Genomic DNA, 21,454 nt, shown 5'->3' on the forward strand with positions numbered 1-21,454 from the left:
ATTCAGTCATTGAATTACCATGCATATCTCCCATAGCCTTTTCTCTAAATTACGTTTCAAAATTTCAATGCATACATTGCTGTGTAACTAGCTGGTCTCCTTTTCCTACAAAACCTCAACTGAAATATTCTACATAGAAAAAAATTTACAATCATTCACACAGACCAAGTGAAAAATTGTCTTACACCTAATGATCTGAACAAATATGTCCACTAGATGGTGCTGTGCTCAATGTAAATGAGCTGTAGTAAAATGAGGCTCCACAGAGTGGAGCATTTCCTAGGTAAATCAATGTGCTAATGGCAAAGAGAATTTAACAGTCACAGGTAGGCAATCATTGGAAAAATGGTTTGGACGAAACACTGTTAAAGATTTTTCCCATCACTGAAATTAGCTTATATGTTCTGCTAGCTGTATAATTCTCACTTGAATTTATACAGATAACACTATTCTCACTGGCAGCCAAACAGACAGTCTGCTTTACTGTTTCTGCTACAATTATAATACAGTTTATCACACTTTGGCAAGCTTATCACTTGGCAGCAACCCGTGGGGAACCCACAAAAGAGACCATGATTTGTTATCAAACTTCTGACTCCTCTTTGAATTGGTGAAACCTGGATGCATTTATGCTCCAGCAGCAGGAGTGAGTGCAAACCTACCAGCCAATCTGTAGTAGAAAAGCAGGACATGGAAGGAATACTGTGATTAGTGAGTATTCAGAGGTATGACGGGGAAGGGTGGTGTATGAATGGAACTCTTGGAATGATAAGTATGTATACAAACACAAAAAAGGTACATGCAAATATGTCGGAGAGATTATACTGTGACATTTCTTTAAATGTGCCAGACTAAAAGCTGCCACAGGGTCCCACATTGAATGAACAAAAAAATCCAACCACACCAGTGCTTCCAAATTGGTGGCCAAAAGGTCTTTGGTTTAATATATATAATATAAAATACAAACATACAACAAACACGTGTATGAGACTATAGTACAGATATTGCCAAGGGCATAGCAACTTCTCAAATCATTCTTAAAAAGCAAAAAAGGTTAGGTTTTTCCTTGATTATCCAGATAGTCAAGTTATATTATCTCTTCTGTTGGCGGACTAAGAAAAAGAGGCTGATGATTGAATGGGTGATGAAGACTGAACTGTCTCGTCCCCCTGAGAGATCTTCACTCCAAGATGTGGGTGAGGCGTACAAGCTTGTGCTGATGCTGTCCATATTACATATGTTCGATGTATAAATAAAGGACATCTGTCCAGGCCAGGCCAGCACCTTTCATGACCACTAAATTCACTTTAAATGAATTTAGGAAGAAAAAAGAACAGATGCCATTTGATTTGTATTGGGCGGAGTTAAGCAATAAGATTCCATTGAAGCCAAATGTGGTTAATCTATTTTCTAACATGCTACTTTTGAAAGCAATCATTTACATACCAGAGACGGGGAAAAAATGTAAAATACAGTTAACCAAGCAAGGCCTGCCATTCATAAAACTCGTGGCACTACATTCACTAGTGCATTATGGGTACTTTGCACTCTGCTGGCAATGCAAAGGTGCCATAAACCAACTTTGATTGGCCTGTTAAACCAAATGTATAGAAACTGTACATGGCCAGAGAGACACAAATCAGCCATAGAATACTGGTGAATATATCCCAGTGCTTCAAAATAAAAAGATCTGTATCGAATGTTTATTATGAGTTGTATTACAGCAGGGTCTACAGGCCTCAACTGAGATCAGGGCCCCATTGTGATGGGCACTGTACAAACATAAGGGACAGTCTCTGCCCTGACAAGCTTACAATCACTGCTCTAGCCTAAGTGCCAAAATATGGTTGCCACTCCAGCTGTAGAAAGAGAATTAAATACTTTAGTCTCCTTGCCATGGCCAATTACACAGTATGGATTTCAAGAGGTTAAGATAAGAACAAAGCAATGAAAATGTATATAAAACTCAGAAGAAAACATTTTTTTCCCACACCTCTGTTCCAATTAAAGTAGGGCGGATATACAGGCTTGCAGACGTAGAGTGCGGGACCCACTCTTTTTCCACTTCCACAAGCTTCCGGATGCACTCTAATAGCTCCTCCTTGTCAAAACTCTGAAAGAGAGAAAGAGAGAAAGAGAGAAAGAGAGAGTTATGCAAACATTCTAATGGGAACTTTTAATCATGATGAAGAAGTGTTTGCAGGCTATAGAAGTCCACATGATTCTAACATCACCCTTGGTGTGAAATAAGATACAAGGGAAAAGGCCACGTGATTTTAAGTGCCAAAAAATGAGCCGTCTTAAGATCCTTCATGATATTGTGAAATATATTTCACAAACACAAATAAAGAACCAGTGGGATTACTCACCTCCAATTCTGTTGCACAAAGCACACTGTAGAGAACTCAGTGTGTGCAAAGAACTCAGTGTGTGTATGGGCAATCCCCTAACTTTTCAGGGTCACACAGAGTTTAAAGCCAGAAGGGACCACCAGATCACCTAGTCTGACCTCCTGTATAATACAGGCCACTAAACCCACACAGTTTCCTCTGCACTGAGCCCAGTAATCTGGATTAGACTAAAATATTACAGCCCACAGGAGACAACATTACTGTGTGCCTTAGGCAGAAAAAAGAAGGCATCAAGGTGTACCAATGCCCAACGCCCCTCAGTGGCAGGGTATTGATTAAGTGATATATACCTGGATGATCCTAGCAGTTTGTTCCCAGAGCTTGGACCGGAATTTAAGGCCTGTGAATTTTCAGAGCATTGTGGATAATGATGAACATTTCACTATAGAATTCCTGTATACAATATCACCATAACAAACATGACAAGGAACACACAGGCCAGGGTGCAACTATTAGGAGCACATAACTTGCCCTACTAAAGCTCATCAGCATGGTGATAAACTTGGGGCACCAAGGGGCTACAGGACTTGACTAAGGTCACAAAGCAAGTCAGCAGCAGAGCCAAAAAATAAAACTCTTACCTTGAAGACAGCCACTGAAAACAATGGGTTAAATTCTACTTGTGCAAGCCTATGGACTTCCATAACTGTAAAAGAGGGTACAATTTGGCCCACTGTCTGTATATAAATGTTTAGAAGGATGTGTGTATTATATGCCTTCAGCTTCTAAAGGATTGATTAATCCCCCGAACTTTAATTTCCATCAGTGGGGAAGGGCAGCAAGGAAAGATGGAGAAAATGAACCTCCATCTTTGTGCCAATGATCTAGCACAGGGGTTCTCAAACTATTTTTTGCCGGTCCCCCCTTTGAAAATATTTCAGGATGTGATGACACTTCCCCCCGCCCACATGCCACCCTTACTTCTGCGCTGCTGCTGGCCAGCCGCCCAGCTCCAAAAGCAGCGCAGAAGTAAGAGTGGCAATACTGCAACCACTCTACAATAGCCTTGTGACCCATTTTTGGGTCAGGACCCCCAGTTTGAGAAACACTGATCTAGCAGAAGAGTTCATTTCACTGGCTCCCTACAACGAGCTCTTCACCATGACAAGACTCCTAACAAGATTTAAATGGAAGTACTGTATTTTCTTTATAGTCAGCAAGGGTTTATAGCTCCTGCGCACTTCAAAGCCTCACACCCTAAAAATAAAAATGCTTTCCTAAGCCAAGGAAAGAATGAGCTTCAGTTACATACTGGCAGTGTTGCTCGTGCCGCTGACCGCAGCATCCTGTCCATGTTGAGCGTTGGGCGGAACAGGCGGATTTTACCATCCACTCCTCGATAAGCCTTCATCCCTTCAAACAGCTACCAACCCAAAAGGAGAAAGGACCCAAATGAAAATTGTGCTGGGTTATCTCATGACCACCAATACAAAAATAAAACATGCCCTTTGGAAGTAACAGAGCTCAGCACTTCCATAAACACTTTACATCTTCAAAGTACTGTATGAATTCTAACTAATTAATCTTTGCGGCACCCCTGTGAGGTAGATAAGTATTATTACTCCCATGTTACTACCTGTTAGAGTAGTTGTCTACACTAATCTGTCCCTGGGGACTTTGGTGATAATGTCATTATCCTGAGCTGGTTCCAACAGTTAAAATCTGTAGCATGGGTGAGACTTTATGATACCCTCATACCCTGACTAATGCCTAGGACCGATCCCAAATAGCATCTTCCCCTATGGAAAAGTCCTATAGAATTTAACAAGGTATGATAAATTTCCTTTAGGGCTCCACCTGATGTGTGCCTATGCTGAAGGAAAATTAAGGAAGCCCTTAAAATCCCTTGATCCTGTTTCAGCTGGCCCTTGCTCCATCTGTCTCCCAACAACCCCTATGTGGGGAGAGAGGGTGGAACGGGCGGAGGACACAGGTGGCACAGAAGTCAGCTCCTTCAGCTTTATGCCGGAAGAAGAATTCAAGAATTCTTATGGTCAGAATCTAGCTACTTTGAACCATGAGAACAGACTGGGGAAATCTAGCCCATAGTTTTTTGGACCATCCTATAGAATGTAATAGAAAACTATATCCCTGTGACCGAATAGTTCTAAAAACATTCTGAACCAATACAATTCTTTAAGTTCTATGAGTTGTTTTTTAGAGTAGTTTCTATAGAACCTAAATGGTTTAATCACTATTACATTCCACAGCACTTTTCCATAGGTTTAGTACAGTAGAGGACTATCAAAGGCTTTAATGCAGCTTCCAGGACACAGTGAGGTGTTGTCCACACCACAAATTTTAGTTGTGTCATACCTGGGTCACAGGACAACCCAGTGTAGTATAAACAGAGCCTCAGTGATTTTCCAGAGGCCGTACACCAATTAAGTGGCAAAGCCACCATTAGAACTTAGGGCATCTTGCTTCTCAACACCATTCTCGGTGCTGTGGACCATGCCAGCTTCCACTTCATTAAAACTTCTTGCACAAATTTAAAAGGCAACCATCCCACAACAAAATTTGACACTGTAGCCAGAGAACAAAATATACCTTTAATAAATCACGGCATAGCTGATAGAGGAACTTTAATAGGATTTTTTACTGGACTAGCAATCAGCTAATACTGTAATTTTCTTATTGTGCCAAATTGTGGTTATTACAAAACAGCTGTTTTTCCCAATATGCATTTACAGAATGTTTTATGAGAGAAAGAGGAAGGAATGTTAGTCTAAGATATGATCAGTGGTTTCAGAGAAGCAAGAATCACATCATTATTGCAACATAAAGATTGCTCAAGCTTTTAAATCTTTTTCTCCATGGATGGATGCTTGTCACTTTTCAGAGCACAGAAAACCTTTTCACTTGTTAAAGAAAGAGTACCTGCGGTGTGTTCTGGGAATGCCCAGCTCTAATAAAAGCAACTGCTGTAATTGCTTGCTGGTTTTTATACAATTTGCTGCTGCAAACTGTTGCAGGGCTGCAAATGTGTGCACACTATATCATCTGGCATCTGTAAGTCACAGGAGCTGGATCCAGAGGCTAGCAGATCCAGGATATCACAGTGTATCATGGAGGGCAAGGAGAAGGGAGGGAGGGAATGCCAAATTCATCAATTCATCATTTTTAATATACCCACTGTGTATTCATTGAGCCACACCATTGGGACCAGATTCTCCTCTGTCTCTCCTCTTGGCTAGAGGAAACGTGATGCAACAAAAGTAAAAAGAATAAAAAATGGAAAAAAATAAGAGCATATTCATATTAGCAATGATTTCAGACTGGGCCACAGGCCTAGCACTAAAGCAATATGCTACTATGAGTGAAACATAAATTTGGGACTCCAGCGTGGTTTCTTGTTCCCTGGGCCAATCAAGAGCCATATTTAGCCCTCCTCAGCCACAGGGACTTGTAACCATAACACAGATCCTCGAAGGTTAGTTGACTGAATGGAAAAAATGGGGTAGGCCAGAGCCTTGCGGCTCAGAGGAGTTTCCCAGGCAAAAAAAGAAAAAGCCACGAGCCTGTTTCTCTTCTCTTTTACACCAGCGTAACTCCACTGAGTTCAGTGGAGTCACTCCTGATTTACGCTCAAGTGGAAGGAGAATCAGGCCAATGTTCTCACTGTATTTCCTAGATAGCTCAATGTGCCCCTACTGATGCTCTGACACAGACAAGAGTTTAGCACAAGCCGCTCCAATGACACAGAAAAGGCAGCTTTAGACACTGACAGCTAAGCATTTTTGAAAACTATTAACCACGCTGGCTTCCGGTTGTTAACATTTCACTTCCTTATGGGCAGCTCCTTGTTGCTATTTGGTCTCTGCTCTAATACATTTATTTTTAATCTTATAAGATTGCCTGAGAACTAGTCAACAAGTGGGAATTAAAAACAAGAATCTGTCTAGTGTATCCTGCAATCCAAGCTATGGATCTTTAATGCCTTCTATCAGTTTTTCAGTATGCATGCCCAGTCCCCAAATTAATACCATCAACTTTCCTGGAGTCTCATACAGACCATTTCAGTGTCACACTAGAGTACGAAGCAGGGTGAACTGGAAACCGTGAGCCAGATTTTGCCCTCAGTTAATCAAATATAAATCAAAACTAACTCCACCAAAGCCAATGGAGTTACTCTGGAGTGACACTAGTATTAACTCAGCACATTAGGTCAGTACTAACTAACTAAGACAGTAACGGTACTTAGAACATATTACGATATAATGTTTTCAAAAGCTAGTAACAAAAAGGTAATTGCCTAATCCATTTGGTACTCACTTCCACAGCATAGTGGAGAGATGATGAGGCTGGATGTAATGAAAGGTTCTCAAGAGGCCTAATATGAGGTTTCTCCCATCCTGAAGTCAAAGACCATTCGACTATCAGCATGTTGTCTGTGAAAACAGTTCCAAACACCAAACCACTAGGGTCTGGTTTTTCCTTGAAAGTGGTAGCTGGGTTAATAATTAAGTCTGCAGCCTGGAAGAAACATAAAACAAAGATGTATGAGTATTTAAAAATAAAATAATTCAAAAGTAGATTAAAAGTGCTTGTGCATCAGTCACCAAAGAACTATAAATAGGCAAGGGAGAATGCAATGTTTTGCTTTACAATTTTGACAGATAACAAGGCTTAACTTTAACACTTTTTCTATTTTTATCTATTTACATTTTAAAAGTTGTGGGAAATTATGGGGGCGGGGAAAGTCAGACAGTAATTATTTAATGACAGAAACTGAAATTCAAAAATCTTCCTGCAAGGTCATGTTTCCAGGATATAAAGACTTCTTCATATAAAGGAAGATTGTGACTTGACATAGGGAAGTAAGGTGCATTTTTGTTCCCAGCATCATGGTGGAGGGAGGGGGAGAGTAGAGCAGGCTCTGAGGGGCCGCTACTCCCCTTGCATACACAGATGGGAAAGAGTGGCTGTAGCAGAGCAGGACTAGGGCACAGCCTTCTCTCTATTCTTTCCCCCTCTCCCCCGCGACCTTCTCATAACATGCTGACCAGCACAGCTCAGCTGGCTCAGAGGGGAAAGTAATCTGTCAGAAAAGGATTGTCACTCTGAGTCATACTGCCTTCCTGGCACAGCTATGCACTGCCCTTTACTCATGGCTCCAAGTGTCACTCTTTTATTTGATACTTAAAAATACAGTGCAATTAAATCACAGATGCATGAAGGTAGAAATGGTTCAGCGCCAGCCATCGCAGATTCTGCAGAGGACTTGGCTTTTCAGACTTAGAAACACACATTTTCCAAAGCAAGAGGAATTTGGTCTTAGTCTTTTGAAAAAGTCTCCCTTTAAACAATCTGATTTTCAGGAAGCCTTTACTAAACAATGGCCTGTTTTTATTCTTTTTACATAATGTATTAGATGTAAAATGAATGGTGAGCCAAAGCACATGAAGAGCCAGAAGTTTTTTCGATCCTGATAAGACTTATCTAGGTATTACAATGCATTAGTTTGACAACAACAATTACAGTTCTCTTTGTAGGAACTTTTAGCCTGCCAACAGTGAACTCTCTAAAGGGAATAGCTCTGCTTAATGATTTCATGAAACCAAGAAAGGATTCTGCTGAAAACCTATTATCAACCAACCATGAAAAAGATATCACCAAAAGCTGTACGTCAAAATAAAAACCAATATTTTGAAACCTGGGTGCCTAAAACTATCTATCTATCTAATATAGTCCCCAAGAAAACATTTAAACACAACCTTAACTTTAGGAATTTGGCTAACCGTTGATGTCAATGGGACTTATCACGTTCTCAAAGCCAAGCATGTATTTGAGTACTCTTTGCTTTTCTGAATCAGAGCCTTATGTATCCCAAATTAAATGATTTTCAAACGTGCTGAGCACCTGCAGCTGCCACTGAAATCAACAGTAACTCAGTATCTCTAAAAGTGAGGCCTCTTATTTAGGTAGCTAAATTTAGATTTGTGCACTTCATTTTAAGCTCCTGAATTTCAAAAATTTTAGCCAGAGCGTTTAGAGGGGATAAATACTTTTTTTTTTCATATGGGAGCTGATTGTACTTGAATACTATATCTTATTTGAAAAGATGTTACGCCAAAAGGTGCTAATGGCTACCATTGGGATGGGGAGGGGAACAAGGGATGGGGAGGGTTCTTGATCCAACACCATCACAGGTCTCGTTAAAGCCAACAGCTGTGCCAAGCGTTCTCTTTAAGGCTCAAGAGAAGGAGCAAATCAAACCCCTTTTTGTAGTAAAGACAGCTGCAAAAAATGGAGGATATCATCCAAAGCATTAGGGTGAGAACTAAACTGTGTGGGACTGAGGGGTTTCTCTGGTTGCAAATCCTGGGGCTACCAGACTGGGCTGCAGGCTGTGTGTATTGGAGGCAGAGAGTCTGCAGAAGGAATTGTGAGGGTGGTCCTGAAAGGAAGCAAAGACAGAGCTTCTTTGGGCAAAGAGCATGCTGGAGTGGCAGATCTCTGAGCAGGGTAACTGCCTGCTGCTGTTTGTTTTTATTATGTTCAGGGAAAAAGGCCCTTGTGTAGAATTTTTGTAAATAAAACTATAAACTACACTAAGATACCCGACTCCTCACGGATTCCTCATCCTAACAGAAACAATCCTGCAAAGCCCAAATATTGGCTAACTGCTCAGGCCAAAGTGTCAACAATAATTTAGAGGCCCTCAATCTCTGATGTGAAAACTTACATGGGATAAATTAAAATATATATAGTTTGACCTCTACTGTTGTATGTCCTTTTCTTAACAGGGCTGGCCTTACCATGAGGCAAACTGAGACAGCAGCTTCAGGTGCCAGACTGGGGGGGGGGGGGGGGCATTGAGGGTGTCACTAGGACCCAGGGTATAGAAAAAATTGTGTCTGTGGCTGGTGCATATGTATTCTCTCTGCTCTAGATGCACAGAGATGGTGGAGTGCTGTGCTGGAGGAAGGAGGGCACAAGAGACGTAACAGGCAGGCAGGAGAAAAGGTGAGAGGCAATAACAGAAAGTAGCAGGAGCTGCAGGGAGAGAGAGGAGGAGGAGCCTCTTATGTACCTCTCTAGCACCCCCAGGAGCCTGGACTGATTAACACCAGCTTCCCAGGGAGCTCCCTGTTTCCTGCCGCTTCTCTGAACCCACTTGAGGAGAACAGGCAGTCAACTGAAGTAGTAGGAGCCAGTTAGGCCCTTAAGACGCTGATATCTTCCCTCACTCAGGTGCTGCTACCAGTCTGCTTATTTGTCCCCTTCAACTGAGTGTTGAGAGCCACTATAGCTGGCACAGAACAGCAGTCATAAGTGAAAGAAGAAAATGCCTCTGAGGCAGCATTCAGAAAAAGAAGGAAAGGAAGCTTTTCTATTTAAGCGGGAAGGAGCTCTCCTGAGATACATAGACACAAATGTTCACGGTGAGCCTTCTGGCACCAGTGAGGATGTGAGTGGTGAGGAGATGCCTGATCTTCCAGTTAGTCAAAGTGCAGGTGACCTGGCAGCTACTGCAGCATCCACATCTCCATCTCAAATGGATGTAACCATGCACATTCCTGAAGAAAAGTGTAGATCAGAGAAGAGTGCGGTGGAGGCACAAGAAACAGCTGCTGCCGAGTTTAGTTCCTTAAATCTAGATGATCCAGGACTGTGGACCCACTTGAGCAGTATCCTGAAGGACTTCCTTGTACTGCATGGGCCACAGCAAGTGAAAAACTTCATGTTCCCCAAAGACAATGAAAACAGAAGTTTCCATCCAACACATTACTGGAGTGAAAGCCCCAATGGTGACAAAGTGGAGAGGCCATGGCTTATGTGCTCAAAAACCCAGAATGCTGCATACTGTTTTTGTTGCAAACTCTTCAAGTCTAATGTTCCAGCCCCATTGGGTTCTACCGGAACAAAGGACTGGAAAAAATCTAGCTAGAAATCTGGCATGCCATGAAAAGGCAGCAAATCACCAGAGAGCATTCCATAGGTGGAAAGAGCTTGAGATGAGACTAAGGTTAAAGTCCACCATAGATAATCAGCATCAAGAGAAGATTGCATCAGAGTCTCTTTACTGGCAAAATGTTCTGAAAAGGCTCATTGCCATTGTGAAATGCTTGCTACCCAAAATCCAGCACTGTGTGGCACTTCAGATTAGCTGTATGTGCCAAACAATGGAAACGTCCTTAAAATCGTGGAGCTGATGGCTGAGTTTGATGCTGGACTCCAGGAGCATCTAAGAAGAGTTACCACTCAAGAAATGTACACACACCGCTACTTTGGAAAAACAATTCAAAATGAGATCATACAGTTACTGGCAACAAAAGTCAAACAGAAGATTGTGTCAGCAAGATATTACTCTTTTCAGAGTAGCAGCCGTGTTAGTCTGCATTCGCAAAAAGAAAAGGAGTACTTGTGGCACCTTAGAGACTAACAAATTTATCTGAGCATAAGCTTTCGTGAGCTACAGCTCACTTCATCAGATGCATTCAGTGGAAAATACTGTGGGGAGATTTATATACATAGAGAACATGAAACAATGGGTGTTACCATACACACTGTAACGAGAGCGATCACTTAAGGTGAGCTATTACCAGCAGGAGAGCGGGAGGGGGAGGGGGGGAACATTTTGTAGTGATAATCAAGGTGGGCCATTTTCAGCAGTTGACAAGAACGTCTGAGGAACAGTGCGGGGTGGGCGGGGGAATAAACATGGGGAAATAGTTTTACTTTGTGTAATGACCCATCCACTCCCAGTCTCTATTCAAGCCTAATTTAATGGTGCCCAGTTTGCAAACTAATTCCAATTCAGCAGTCTCTCGTTGGAGTTTGTTCTTGAAGTTTTTTTGTTGAAGAATTGCAATTTTTAGGTCTGTAATTGAGTGACCAAAGAGACTGAAGCGTTCTCCGACTGGTTTTTGAATGTTATAATTCTTGATGTCTGATTTGTGTCCATTTATTCTTTTACGTAGAGACTGTCCAGTTTGACCAATGTACATGGCAGAGGGGCATTGCTGGCATATGATGGCATATGTCACATTGGTAGATGTGCAGGTGAACAAGCCTCTGATAGTGTGGCTGATGTGATTAGGCCCTATGATGGTGTCCCCTGAATAGATATGTGGACACAGTTGGCAACGGGTTTTGTTGCAAGGATAGGTTCCTGGGTTAGTGCTTCTGTTGTGTGGTGTGTGGTTGCTGGTGAGTATTTGCTTCAGGTTGAGGGGCTGTCTGTAAGCAAGGACTGGCCTGTCTCCCAAGATCTGTGAGAGTGATGGCAAATTTTGAAGCAACATCTGGGAACTTCCTCTCTGACACTGAAACCACTGAGTGCCACACTGGGAAAGTTGAGTGGAGGCGATAAAGCCTATCAAACACCAAATTGGGAAAATAGATGATGCCATAGTTGCCATTATGGAGGATAATGCTATGACAGGAACTGTTCGTGGGAGAACAGTGGCAGAGGAAATGGAATCACCAGAAACATACATAACTTCAAATTTCTGTGTGGCTTGACATACTGTTTGAAATAAATGTTGTAAGCAAGAGACTCCAAGGTGTTTACCTTGATATATCTGGAGCAATGGACCAACTGGACAAAGCAAAGTCATATCTATAGTCTTACCGGTCAGATGAGGCATTTCAAAACATTCTGAAGAGTGCACAGAAGTTGGCAGAGGAACTTCACACTGAAGCTATTTTCCCACCCATTCAAGAATACAAGAGTCACCAGAGAATATGCCATTTGGAGGCACGGGATAATCCCATAAGAGACCCCAAACAACAATTCAAAGTTGAATTCTTTAACCAACTTTGTGCAATACAGTTAGTTGAAGAATGTTTCATGCAGCTCAAGGAACACAGCAGTTATATTTGGGATGTTGTATGATATTCCAAAACTCCTCACTATCCTGAAGATGACCTACACCAGCAATGCAGGGCACTAGAGACAGTGTTGATACATGATGAAATGCGCAATATTGATGTGAGTGATTTAGGTGATGAACTGAAAGCCCTTTCAAGATACATTTCAGCAGGATCAACTCCAAAGGCTGTTCTGGAATATATGTGCACAAATAAGATGACCACCCTCTTTCCAAATGCTTTTGTTGCTCTGCGCATACTTCTAACGCTTCCTATAACAGTTGCCAGTGGAGAAAGCAGCTTCTCCAAGCTGAAGTTAATAAAAACACATCTACGCTCCACAATGACACAGGAGAGGCAGGTCAGCCTTGCAACCATCTCAATAGAGCATGAGCTGGCCCAGACTGTGGACCTTCAGGAAGTAGTTCAAATCTTTGCAACCAAGAAGGTTCAGAAAGCACCATTTTGATTATTCAAACAGATAAAAATGCCAGTGTTTACTACTCAAACAAGAAAAGTTACATTTGCTGTTCAGGTGTTTGAAAGGTAAGAGTTGTTCAAACATTTTAAGTAAGGCATTTTAAGTTGTTAGTTCTCCTTTATTGGGGTAGATAGCAGAGCAGTACCATGAGAGGAGTAGAACAGGAAGAACGGAGAACTGACACCTTTCTAAGTTTTGGCCCAAGTGAGGGGTTATGGGGGAGTCATTGGAACTCCCCGCCTGAGGTGCTAAAATGTTGTGGGCTGGCCCTGTTCCTTAAGTATCTTTCTTGCCTCACCACCTTCTGTTAATTTCTCTTCCTTTTTCCTCTTTGTTTTTACCGTGCTTGACACCAAACTGCTGTGGTGATACCTAGATACCACACTGATTGGACTGAAATACACACAAGAAAAACTGTGAAAGATGCCACATTGACAACACTGCAAACTGAAGTCTCCTGTTTGCCCACAGAAGAGGCACAACACATGCAAGCGCAGAGCAAGTTTCCCCACACCCTTCAATGTGCCTCAGCCCTGAAATGGAGAGACCAGCATAAGGGGTGGGAAAAGCAAACTTTAGTGTCTATCCTTGGCCCCTCTATTCAGACTGCCAATATGTGTGGCAGTTACAATGGTAGTTTGTGTTAATCAATGCTCTCAAACATTTCTCAACACTTCTGCCTGCCACATCCACCAAAGTAGGAGCATTGCTGGGAAAGTCACACAAGAGGTAAATAAATTTATTTTTTATTACTTGTTTTGTGGTAACATTCTAAAAATCTAGATCAGGGCCACACGATACAAACATTAGCATGAAACTAGATATGTTGGATTCTACCCTCATCAGATCCGAGTATCTCCCACTGACTTCAACAGAATTTATTTGCATCGAGCAGTGGAAGAATATTGCCTCAAGAGTCTTGACTCTCAGTTCCATCCTCTAACCCCCAGATTCAACCACGGCAGCATGATCTAGGGGACTGGAAGCCACGACACATGAGCTGTTCCTGGTTCTGCCATTGGCCTGCTGGGCAAGCCAGGTCACCTCTATGCTTCTGTTTCCCTTCCCATCCTATTGTGTATTTAGAAGAGATCACAAGCTCTCTGGCAGAGACTGTCATTAGGTGTTTGGAGAGTGCCTTGTACCATAGGGTGCTAATCTCAATGGGGGCCTCTAGAATAATGCAAATATTAAGCATAAACAAAGTGTGGAAAGTCAAAACAGATCTGTCAGTTGTGACTCAATAAATAGGCAGAAACTCATTGCCAGCTTGTGTTCAATGGATAACTAATGGTATATGCACCACTGATATCTTTTCAAATGTCATAAAGCCTCCCTTACGATCTCTTTACTTTCATTCCCATTTTGATTCAAAGCAAAGCCTGAGGCTCAAGAATGGAGGGTGGGCAATGAGGCTGAAGTAAGAAGAAAATGAGGTGCTCTTACTTGAAAAAGGAAAGCGTCTCCTAAGTCGTGCCAGAAAAAACCCTGCAAAAACCTCAGCTTAGCTTGCAGACAGGATTTCTGAACGTCCGCTAGCACACACACCTGGTGCTACAGCTTGCTCCATTTTGTCTGACAGGATAGGAATCTGAGTTGAATATACTCTGGGTAATAATAATAAATAAAATAACAAATGATAGAACAGAGGGGACTTAAACCTATGGATCCACTTGGAACCACAGGTGGAGAAGAGGGGAGTGGCAGCTCTGGGGCTTACTTGCCTCTTCTCCCAGATCCTGTGGAAGCTCCACTGCAATCAAGCTACGCTTGGAGATGGGGCTGGAGAGATGGGCAGGGCTAAAAGAGGGAGAAAGAACTTCTGTCTACAGGTTTTGCTTCCTCATTCGCCCTCTAGGCAGCAGATAACTAACAATAACTCAGGCTCCAAGCCTCTCAGTGGAAGGAGGCACCAGAGCAGCTGTGCAGAGAGGTGGGCCCACAACACGACTGGAGGCTCCCTTTCCTGTGGATCTTGGTAACGAGTGGTGTTGGGGAACCATACCCATGCCTGCCCAAACTTCTCCTGCTTGTGGACAAGATTCCAAGGAAACTTCCCAATTTTTCAGAGCATTTAAGCACTAGCCTAACTTTAAGCACTTAAGTAGTCTCATTAACTTCATTGGGACATTCTTAAAGTTAATCATGTGCGTAAGTATTTCGATGGATCAGGGCCTGATTCAAAGCCCACAAAGTCAATGTGACTCATTCCCTTGACTTCAGTGAGCTTTGGATTAGGTCCTAAAGGAGGCAAAGGCGAGTGGAATCGACAGGCTCTTCAAAGCTCCACCCTGGAGTTCCTCTTCAGGAGGGTACAGGTTGGACCAATTACCCTTGCAATTTGGCCCTGAATCATTATCCTTTTGCTCTTCCACTATTAGACTTGCAGTGAATTTTTCTTCAGATAAGAAAGAGGAAAAAATTATTTTTTCTGGCTCTTACAGAAAAATTTCTACCTGAGGATTAATGGAGCAAGTCTTCCCTTCAACAGGTAGCAGCATCTGAGATTTAACAGAGCCAGACTCCCCTTCAACAGCTAGCAGCGTTTTCTTATATAGCACAAAATCACAGCAAGCTAATCTCTTATTTATCAATCAGATGTTAGACGGGCTCTTTGAAGCATTACCTGCATCTCAAAAATTTTAAAAAACCCCCAATCACAGCAAAAATGATGGGGGGGGAGGGGGGGTTTCAAAATAATACACCTTAATTAGCAGAACAAATTTCTCACCAGAAACTGGGAAGAACAATGCAGTGACACTTCTGGTCATTTTAACTACTTGCAAGTGTATCTAGCCACTTCATGTATATTAAGAAGCACCCAACATCTTAGAATGCTAGGCAATCACGTAAACCACTCACATTCTGTAGCATCCCCAACCACTGTACCATGTAAGTCTGCTCAGTGAATACCCATATGCAAACAAGCATCAGAGGGGTAGCTGTGTTAGTCTGGATCTGTAAAAGCGGCAAAGAGTCCTGTGGCACGTGATAGACTAACAGACATATTGGAGCATAAGCTTTCATGGGTGAATACCCACTTCGTCGGATGCAAACAAATGCTTGGGCAAAACTCTTATGCCCTGCAATATGCTCTGAAAAGAAATAAACTCTACTTCTAGCAGATCTGAAAAATAGAAAATTATCCCCAAGTATCATGACTTTTTAAAAAAGTATTATACATTCTGCAAGTGCAATGGGTCAAATTCAGCCCTCAGTTACACCCTCGGTGAGACCAAGCTTGGCCCAATATCATGTGACTGTATTACATTTAAATCTCTTTAGATAGCCATACTTTAAAGGATTCTTTTCATAATGGAACATTTTATTAAACTAATTACACAATATGATTAACAATTAGTATCAAATGCCTGTTTTAAAAAACTTATCTGCCAGCTGGACTGATTGATTAATGTAATTTCTAATGCCGTGCTGTCCTTTGCCTTACAACTGCTGTGTTGCTGCACTGAAGCATAAACACCATGTTCCATTTTTAGAAAGTGCCTGGAAGAAGGTTTGATTCTAACACAAACTGAGGGCGCACGTTGGCCTGTGACACAGAACTGGAATACAAAGAAATCTGTAATACTTCAGTGCTGGGATCTCATTGTACAGTAATATAATATTTGGGATTTATATAGCAAATATATAAGGACTTCACCTGAGGACTTCAACACTTTAAAATTGACTAATTTCTTGATAAAGTCTCTACCATTTGCAAGGCAACTTGTTATTATAGGTACTGTATTTTACACATATGAAAACTGAGGCACAAAGGATTTTGTGTAAAAAATTTCTAACATGTCTAAAGTTAGACATTTATAGCCATAAAGTTAGCCACTTAAAGCAGCAGTTGCCTGATTTTCAGAAGAGCTGATTTCATCAGGAGCTGGAAGTGCTTAACACCTATAAAAATAAGGTCACTTATTCAGGTGCCTACCTTCAGGCAAATGAGTTTGACTTTTTGGCCCAACTGACTTGGCCAAAGTCACACACTACCAACATTGAAAAGCCAGGAATAGCATCCAGATCCCCTGTCTCCAACTCCTGAGCATTAACTACTAGTTCATCCTGCCATCCTTCCAATGAACCATTGGATTTGGGCAAATAGTGTCTGACAAGAGTGCAACTAGAGTTCATTACTATCAACAGTATTTCATTGAAGTTTCCTGTGAATATATAATTATGAAGTATGTATGGTGGAGTCCATTATTATTACTGATAGGAACAGAAGTGTGGGTATTATAGTTTTAATCAGCTAGTTGATCATTTCTTATTTTTTACAAAGTTAAAATATAACAAACAACTCAGTTGGCATGTTATGTCCTATATCTGGTGTACATAAGCAAGGCATTACAAACTACCAAACGCCCTGTAGCCAGATTATGTACTAGTGCCTTCCCTGGGACACAGAGGGATAAGAATGCTTCCTTATGTGTGGGATTAGACAAAAGGTAAGCTCTCCAGATATTTATATTGCTAGAATATGAAGTTCAAGACATATGGGAAGTTTTACAGACCAGTAAAAAAGCCAGAGTAAAACAACAGGCCAGCCAAGTTTTATGAAAGATGGCTGAATCCCTTTCCAACATTGTATTTCCTATTGCCATGATGCTAAAATAAAAAGCCATAACATATTGTATTGGGGGACTCAACACCAGAACTACCAGAGGATAACATAACACGGTTAGAGTAGCAATTGCTGGATGAATGAAATAACTACAAGGATGTAAGCTTCTTGGGGAAACTTTTTCTTTGTGAAACAGTTAATAATGCATTGTTGGTGCTAAGCAAGTAACCTTAAAAACAATTATTCACATTGAAAAAATCCACAAAGAGATGGAAAACAAAAGGGTTTTTCCAAAAAATCTCAGCCTCTTTGCTGCATGATGCTCACCCTTTCTTAAAGGTCAAGTTCCCAGGTAAAATAAACTAAAACAAAGGATCACTCTCCTTCTCTGATAGATTAACCCAAGAAAAACCTCTTTCCTGGTTGTTTTTCCAGCTTCTTCCACTTACCTTGGCTCAGATCTGTTATTTGTTGGAGACAATTAGTCTTTCACCTTTTTCCTTTTCACCTCCTCCACTTGAAAATCCACAGAACTTTAGATAATGGGCACATATACACCATCAATGGCTCCACTGCAGTTAGAGAAGTACATTTGCTGAAAGCCTGCAATTATTTCAGGGACATCATCCACCTTCACCACCAGTGGATCAACCACAGCAAAAATTGCATTGTAGAACCAACAGTTGTCTTGTCAACACTGAACTGACCAGCCACAGATCTGTAACAATCTGGGGTAGCTGGCTTCCAGAGGGCAATAGCAACCCACTTCTGGACTTATGTTATGGCCCTTCTCATCCTTGTATCCTGGTGCTGAAAGGCCGAAGCGAGCTCCTCACAGAGCTTCTGGAAACTGTCCTTTTTCATATGGAATTTGTGGGCTACTGTTGGTCATCCCATGTTTGCATGACGTAGTCCCACCTCTCTTGGGACTGCTTGTGGGTCTGATCCAGAATCACAGGGCAGCACAGAGGGCCTCATCAGCCATTAAAAACTGCATCAGCACTCCTCCACCCGTGCTTGGGCATTCCCCTTAAGAAAGCTCACTGCGCTGTCTCCTGGCACCAAGCTACTGCCAAAATGTGCACCTCCATTTCTGCCCCCCTTGCCAAAATGAGAGTTGCATGAGAGCCAACATCTGGTACAGGTCACTGCTCCAAATTGGATCCATGCCTTGCCACCAGTTGGAATGAAGGCAGTGGTTACAGATCTGGAGAATGCCAAGCTGGATGTGGTTTACTTTAATGAGGTGCTGGGTTCATACTACTTCCATGCAGGATCCCCAGAAGGGACAGAGAAGTGCTCACACAATACATGTCAGGAGCTTAGCTGCAGAGTGGGGGTTGAGGCCAAAAGACACAGTCTCCGCTGGTGTCATGCTGAAGGGTCAGGGTCAGAGTCAGTGAGCCATCCTGACTCAGAAGCTCAATGGATTTGCTGAGACTGGGACAGTGGAGCAGGGGCAGCACAAGGGGCTAGGAGCACGACATAGGGACCTAGAATTCAAAGCCAGGAGTGAGGGGAGGGATCAGGAAATACAACAGGGTTACTCCCGGGGGAATTCTGTGCCAAAAAATTCTATGCATAATATTTTAAAATTGTGCATATTTTAATTGTCAAAACAACACAATATAATCACACCAGTTTCAATCATTTTGGTAATTTATTTAAAAATACCTGTCAGCACATATGTCTGTAACAATACACACAACAAAAAAGATTCAGGAAATGATTTCTGGCAAATAGATTCCTTACCAGGCATAATAATACAGAACTCTGAGTAATAATTCATTTAAACTACAATACAGAAATGTATTTTCTGCACCCCGCGGAAGCAGTGCAATGGTTTGGGGGAGTCAGGCGTAATGGAGGAGCTGAGGGAGAGGGAAGTAATTGCTGAGAAGGGGCCTGGGAGTGAATCAGGTGGGTTGTTGGGTATGGGTGGGAGAAGTACATAACAGGGTTTTTGTCAGGGAAGGAACTGTTAGGGAGGTGGGAAGCCTTCCTCATGCAGACCCTCATGCAGAGAGGCTGATCCCTGGCCTCTCCCGTTCAGTCAGGCACATCTGCCCCTGTATCCCTGCACCCCCACTCAGACACCCCTCCCTACTTCCCCATGTGTACCTGCACCCTGTGACGGGTTGGGTCACAGAAATTCCCTTGGGAACTGCCCCTGATGTGCTGGGACTACCTCTGAGCCCATTTTCCCTGGCAGCTTGGGACTTCAGTACTTTGCCTTGTTTGATCCCGACACACTTGCCTGCTACAAACACAGATTTAGATCTTAACCATGTCCCCACAAGCTGCAGGCTTAACTGAAAACAGCTTAAGAAGTACTCCTGTCTCCAACTCTCAGATACCCAGCTCCCAATGGGGTCCAAACCCCAAATAAATCCATTCCAGCCTGTATAAAGCTTATACAAGGTAAACTCATAAATTGTCCACCGTCTATAACACTGACAGAGAGATATGCACAGTCGTTTGCTCCCCCAGGTACTCATACTTACTCTGGGTTAATTAATAAGTAAAAAGTGCTTTTATTAAATACAAAAGGTAGAATTTAAGTGGTTCCAAGTAATGACAGACAGAACAAAGTAAATTACCAAACAAAATAAAATAAAACACGCAAGTCTAAGCCTAATACAGTAGGAAACTAAATGTAGGTAAATCTCACCCTCAGAGATGTTCCAATAAGCTTCTTTGACAGACTAGCCTCCTTCTAGTCTGAATCCAGCAATCACTCACACCCCTGTAGTTACTGGCCTTTGTTTCAGTTTCTTTCAGACATCCTTTGCGGTGGAGAGGCTCTCTCTTAAGCCAGCTGAAGACAAAATGGAGGGGTTTCCCAGGGGCTTATATAGCCTTCCTCTTGTGGGTGGAAACCCCTCTCTCCCCCATGTAGAATTACAGCTACAAGATGGAGTTTTGGAGTCACACGGGCAAGTCACATGTCCATGAATGACTCAGTTCTTTACAGGCCGACATCATGTTTGCCTGAACGTCCTCAGGAAAGCTCAGACGTGGATTGGCGTCTATAAACGTCCATTGTTGGCCAAGTACTCCCAATTACTTGAATAACCCCTTCACATTATGTTGACCAAATCTGCCTTAGGTGCTTTCTATAGCAAACACTTTAAACACAAGTTTAGAGCCAATGCTCATAACTTCAGATATAAAAATGATATATGTATACGAATAGGATGAATACATTCAGTAGAACATAACCTTTGCAAAGATATGTTATATGGCATATGTAGCATAAAACATATTCCAGTTATGTCATATTTACATTCATAAACATATTTCTATAAAGCATTATGGGGTGCAATGTCACCCCCCACACTATCGCTCCTCATGTGTCCCTGTACCCCAATTCAGCCACCCCTCCTCCTACCCCCTGCCCCATGTGTTCCTGAATCCCCACTCCCATTCAGCCCCGGCTCAATGCTGTCACCCCACTAGCTCCTGTGCCCCCACCATCCCTTCTGAACACCAGTCTGTGTGACCCCCTAGGAGTTCCCTGTGCCCTGCTCTGTCTGTCCCACCACCTGGCCCCACAGGCAGGGTGCTGTGAGAAAAGCAGCCTCTCGTCCTCCCTATCCACGGCTGGCTGCCCTCTGTTCTGACACTATAGCAGCCCCTAGTGGCCGAAAGGTGTAATTGCAGGGCCTCTTTGGCAGAATTTATTGTCTGCAGAGAAAAAAGAAATTCTGCAGGGGACATGAATTCTGTGTGTGTGCAGTGGCACAGAATTCCCTCAGGAATACAGGGTCCATTTGCAGCAGCAAGCTGTGGTCCACCTAGTTGCATAGACAGCCTTCAAGTATTTTCCCCAGGTCTTAAATAGCATACCTGAGCCAATTAGGAGATTCAGTATGCACCACCAATTAAGGCCTCTATTGCTGGGGCATCCAGTGATGCCTGAGCCTTCAGGGCTCCTGTTCCCCGCTTCACCGAAGTTATCAAACGGCTGTGTGGACAGGAGCCAGCAGACGTGAATTCTAGACCCACAGATCCTCACAATATATTGCAAAAGCATTCACAGAGCAGTGCAGTTTCCTGAAGTGCTACATAACCATGGGATGTGCCGCCAGAAGTCTTAGTGCCACATACAATTGAATGCAGCATCAGCGTGGATGTAGAACATTACAGCAACCCCACTCGGCACTTGACTGG

The 21,454-nt window shown here is 42.5% G+C and overlaps 1 protein-coding gene across 7 annotated transcripts in view; it reads right to left on the reverse strand.

Annotated features, from left to right (window-relative positions):
* BCAT1 (branched chain amino acid transaminase 1) overlaps positions 1–21,454 on the reverse strand; it is a 109,705-nt gene that overhangs the window by 35,458 nt on the left and 52,793 nt on the right. For 4 of the 7 annotated variants that reach the window (XM_027833359.3, XM_043538855.1, XM_037915871.2 and 1 more), the window contains exons 3-6: positions 6,687–6,887; positions 5,548–5,604; positions 3,664–3,774; positions 1,994–2,113 (exon numbers count right to left, since the gene is read on the reverse strand). In XM_027833359.3, coding sequence (XP_027689160.1) covers positions 1,994–2,113; positions 3,664–3,774; positions 5,548–5,604; positions 6,687–6,887 — 489 coding nt within the window. The remainder of the gene's footprint in view (positions 1–1,993; positions 2,114–3,663; positions 3,775–5,547; positions 5,605–6,686; positions 6,888–21,454) is intronic. The other 3 variants (XM_043538862.1, XM_043538857.1, XM_037915880.2) reach the window with 1 other exon arrangement.

Source organism: Chelonia mydas, chromosome 1 (assembly GCF_015237465.2).
Source record: "Chelonia mydas isolate rCheMyd1 chromosome 1, rCheMyd1.pri.v2, whole genome shotgun sequence".
NCBI lineage: Eukaryota > Metazoa > Chordata > Testudines > Cheloniidae > Chelonia > Chelonia mydas.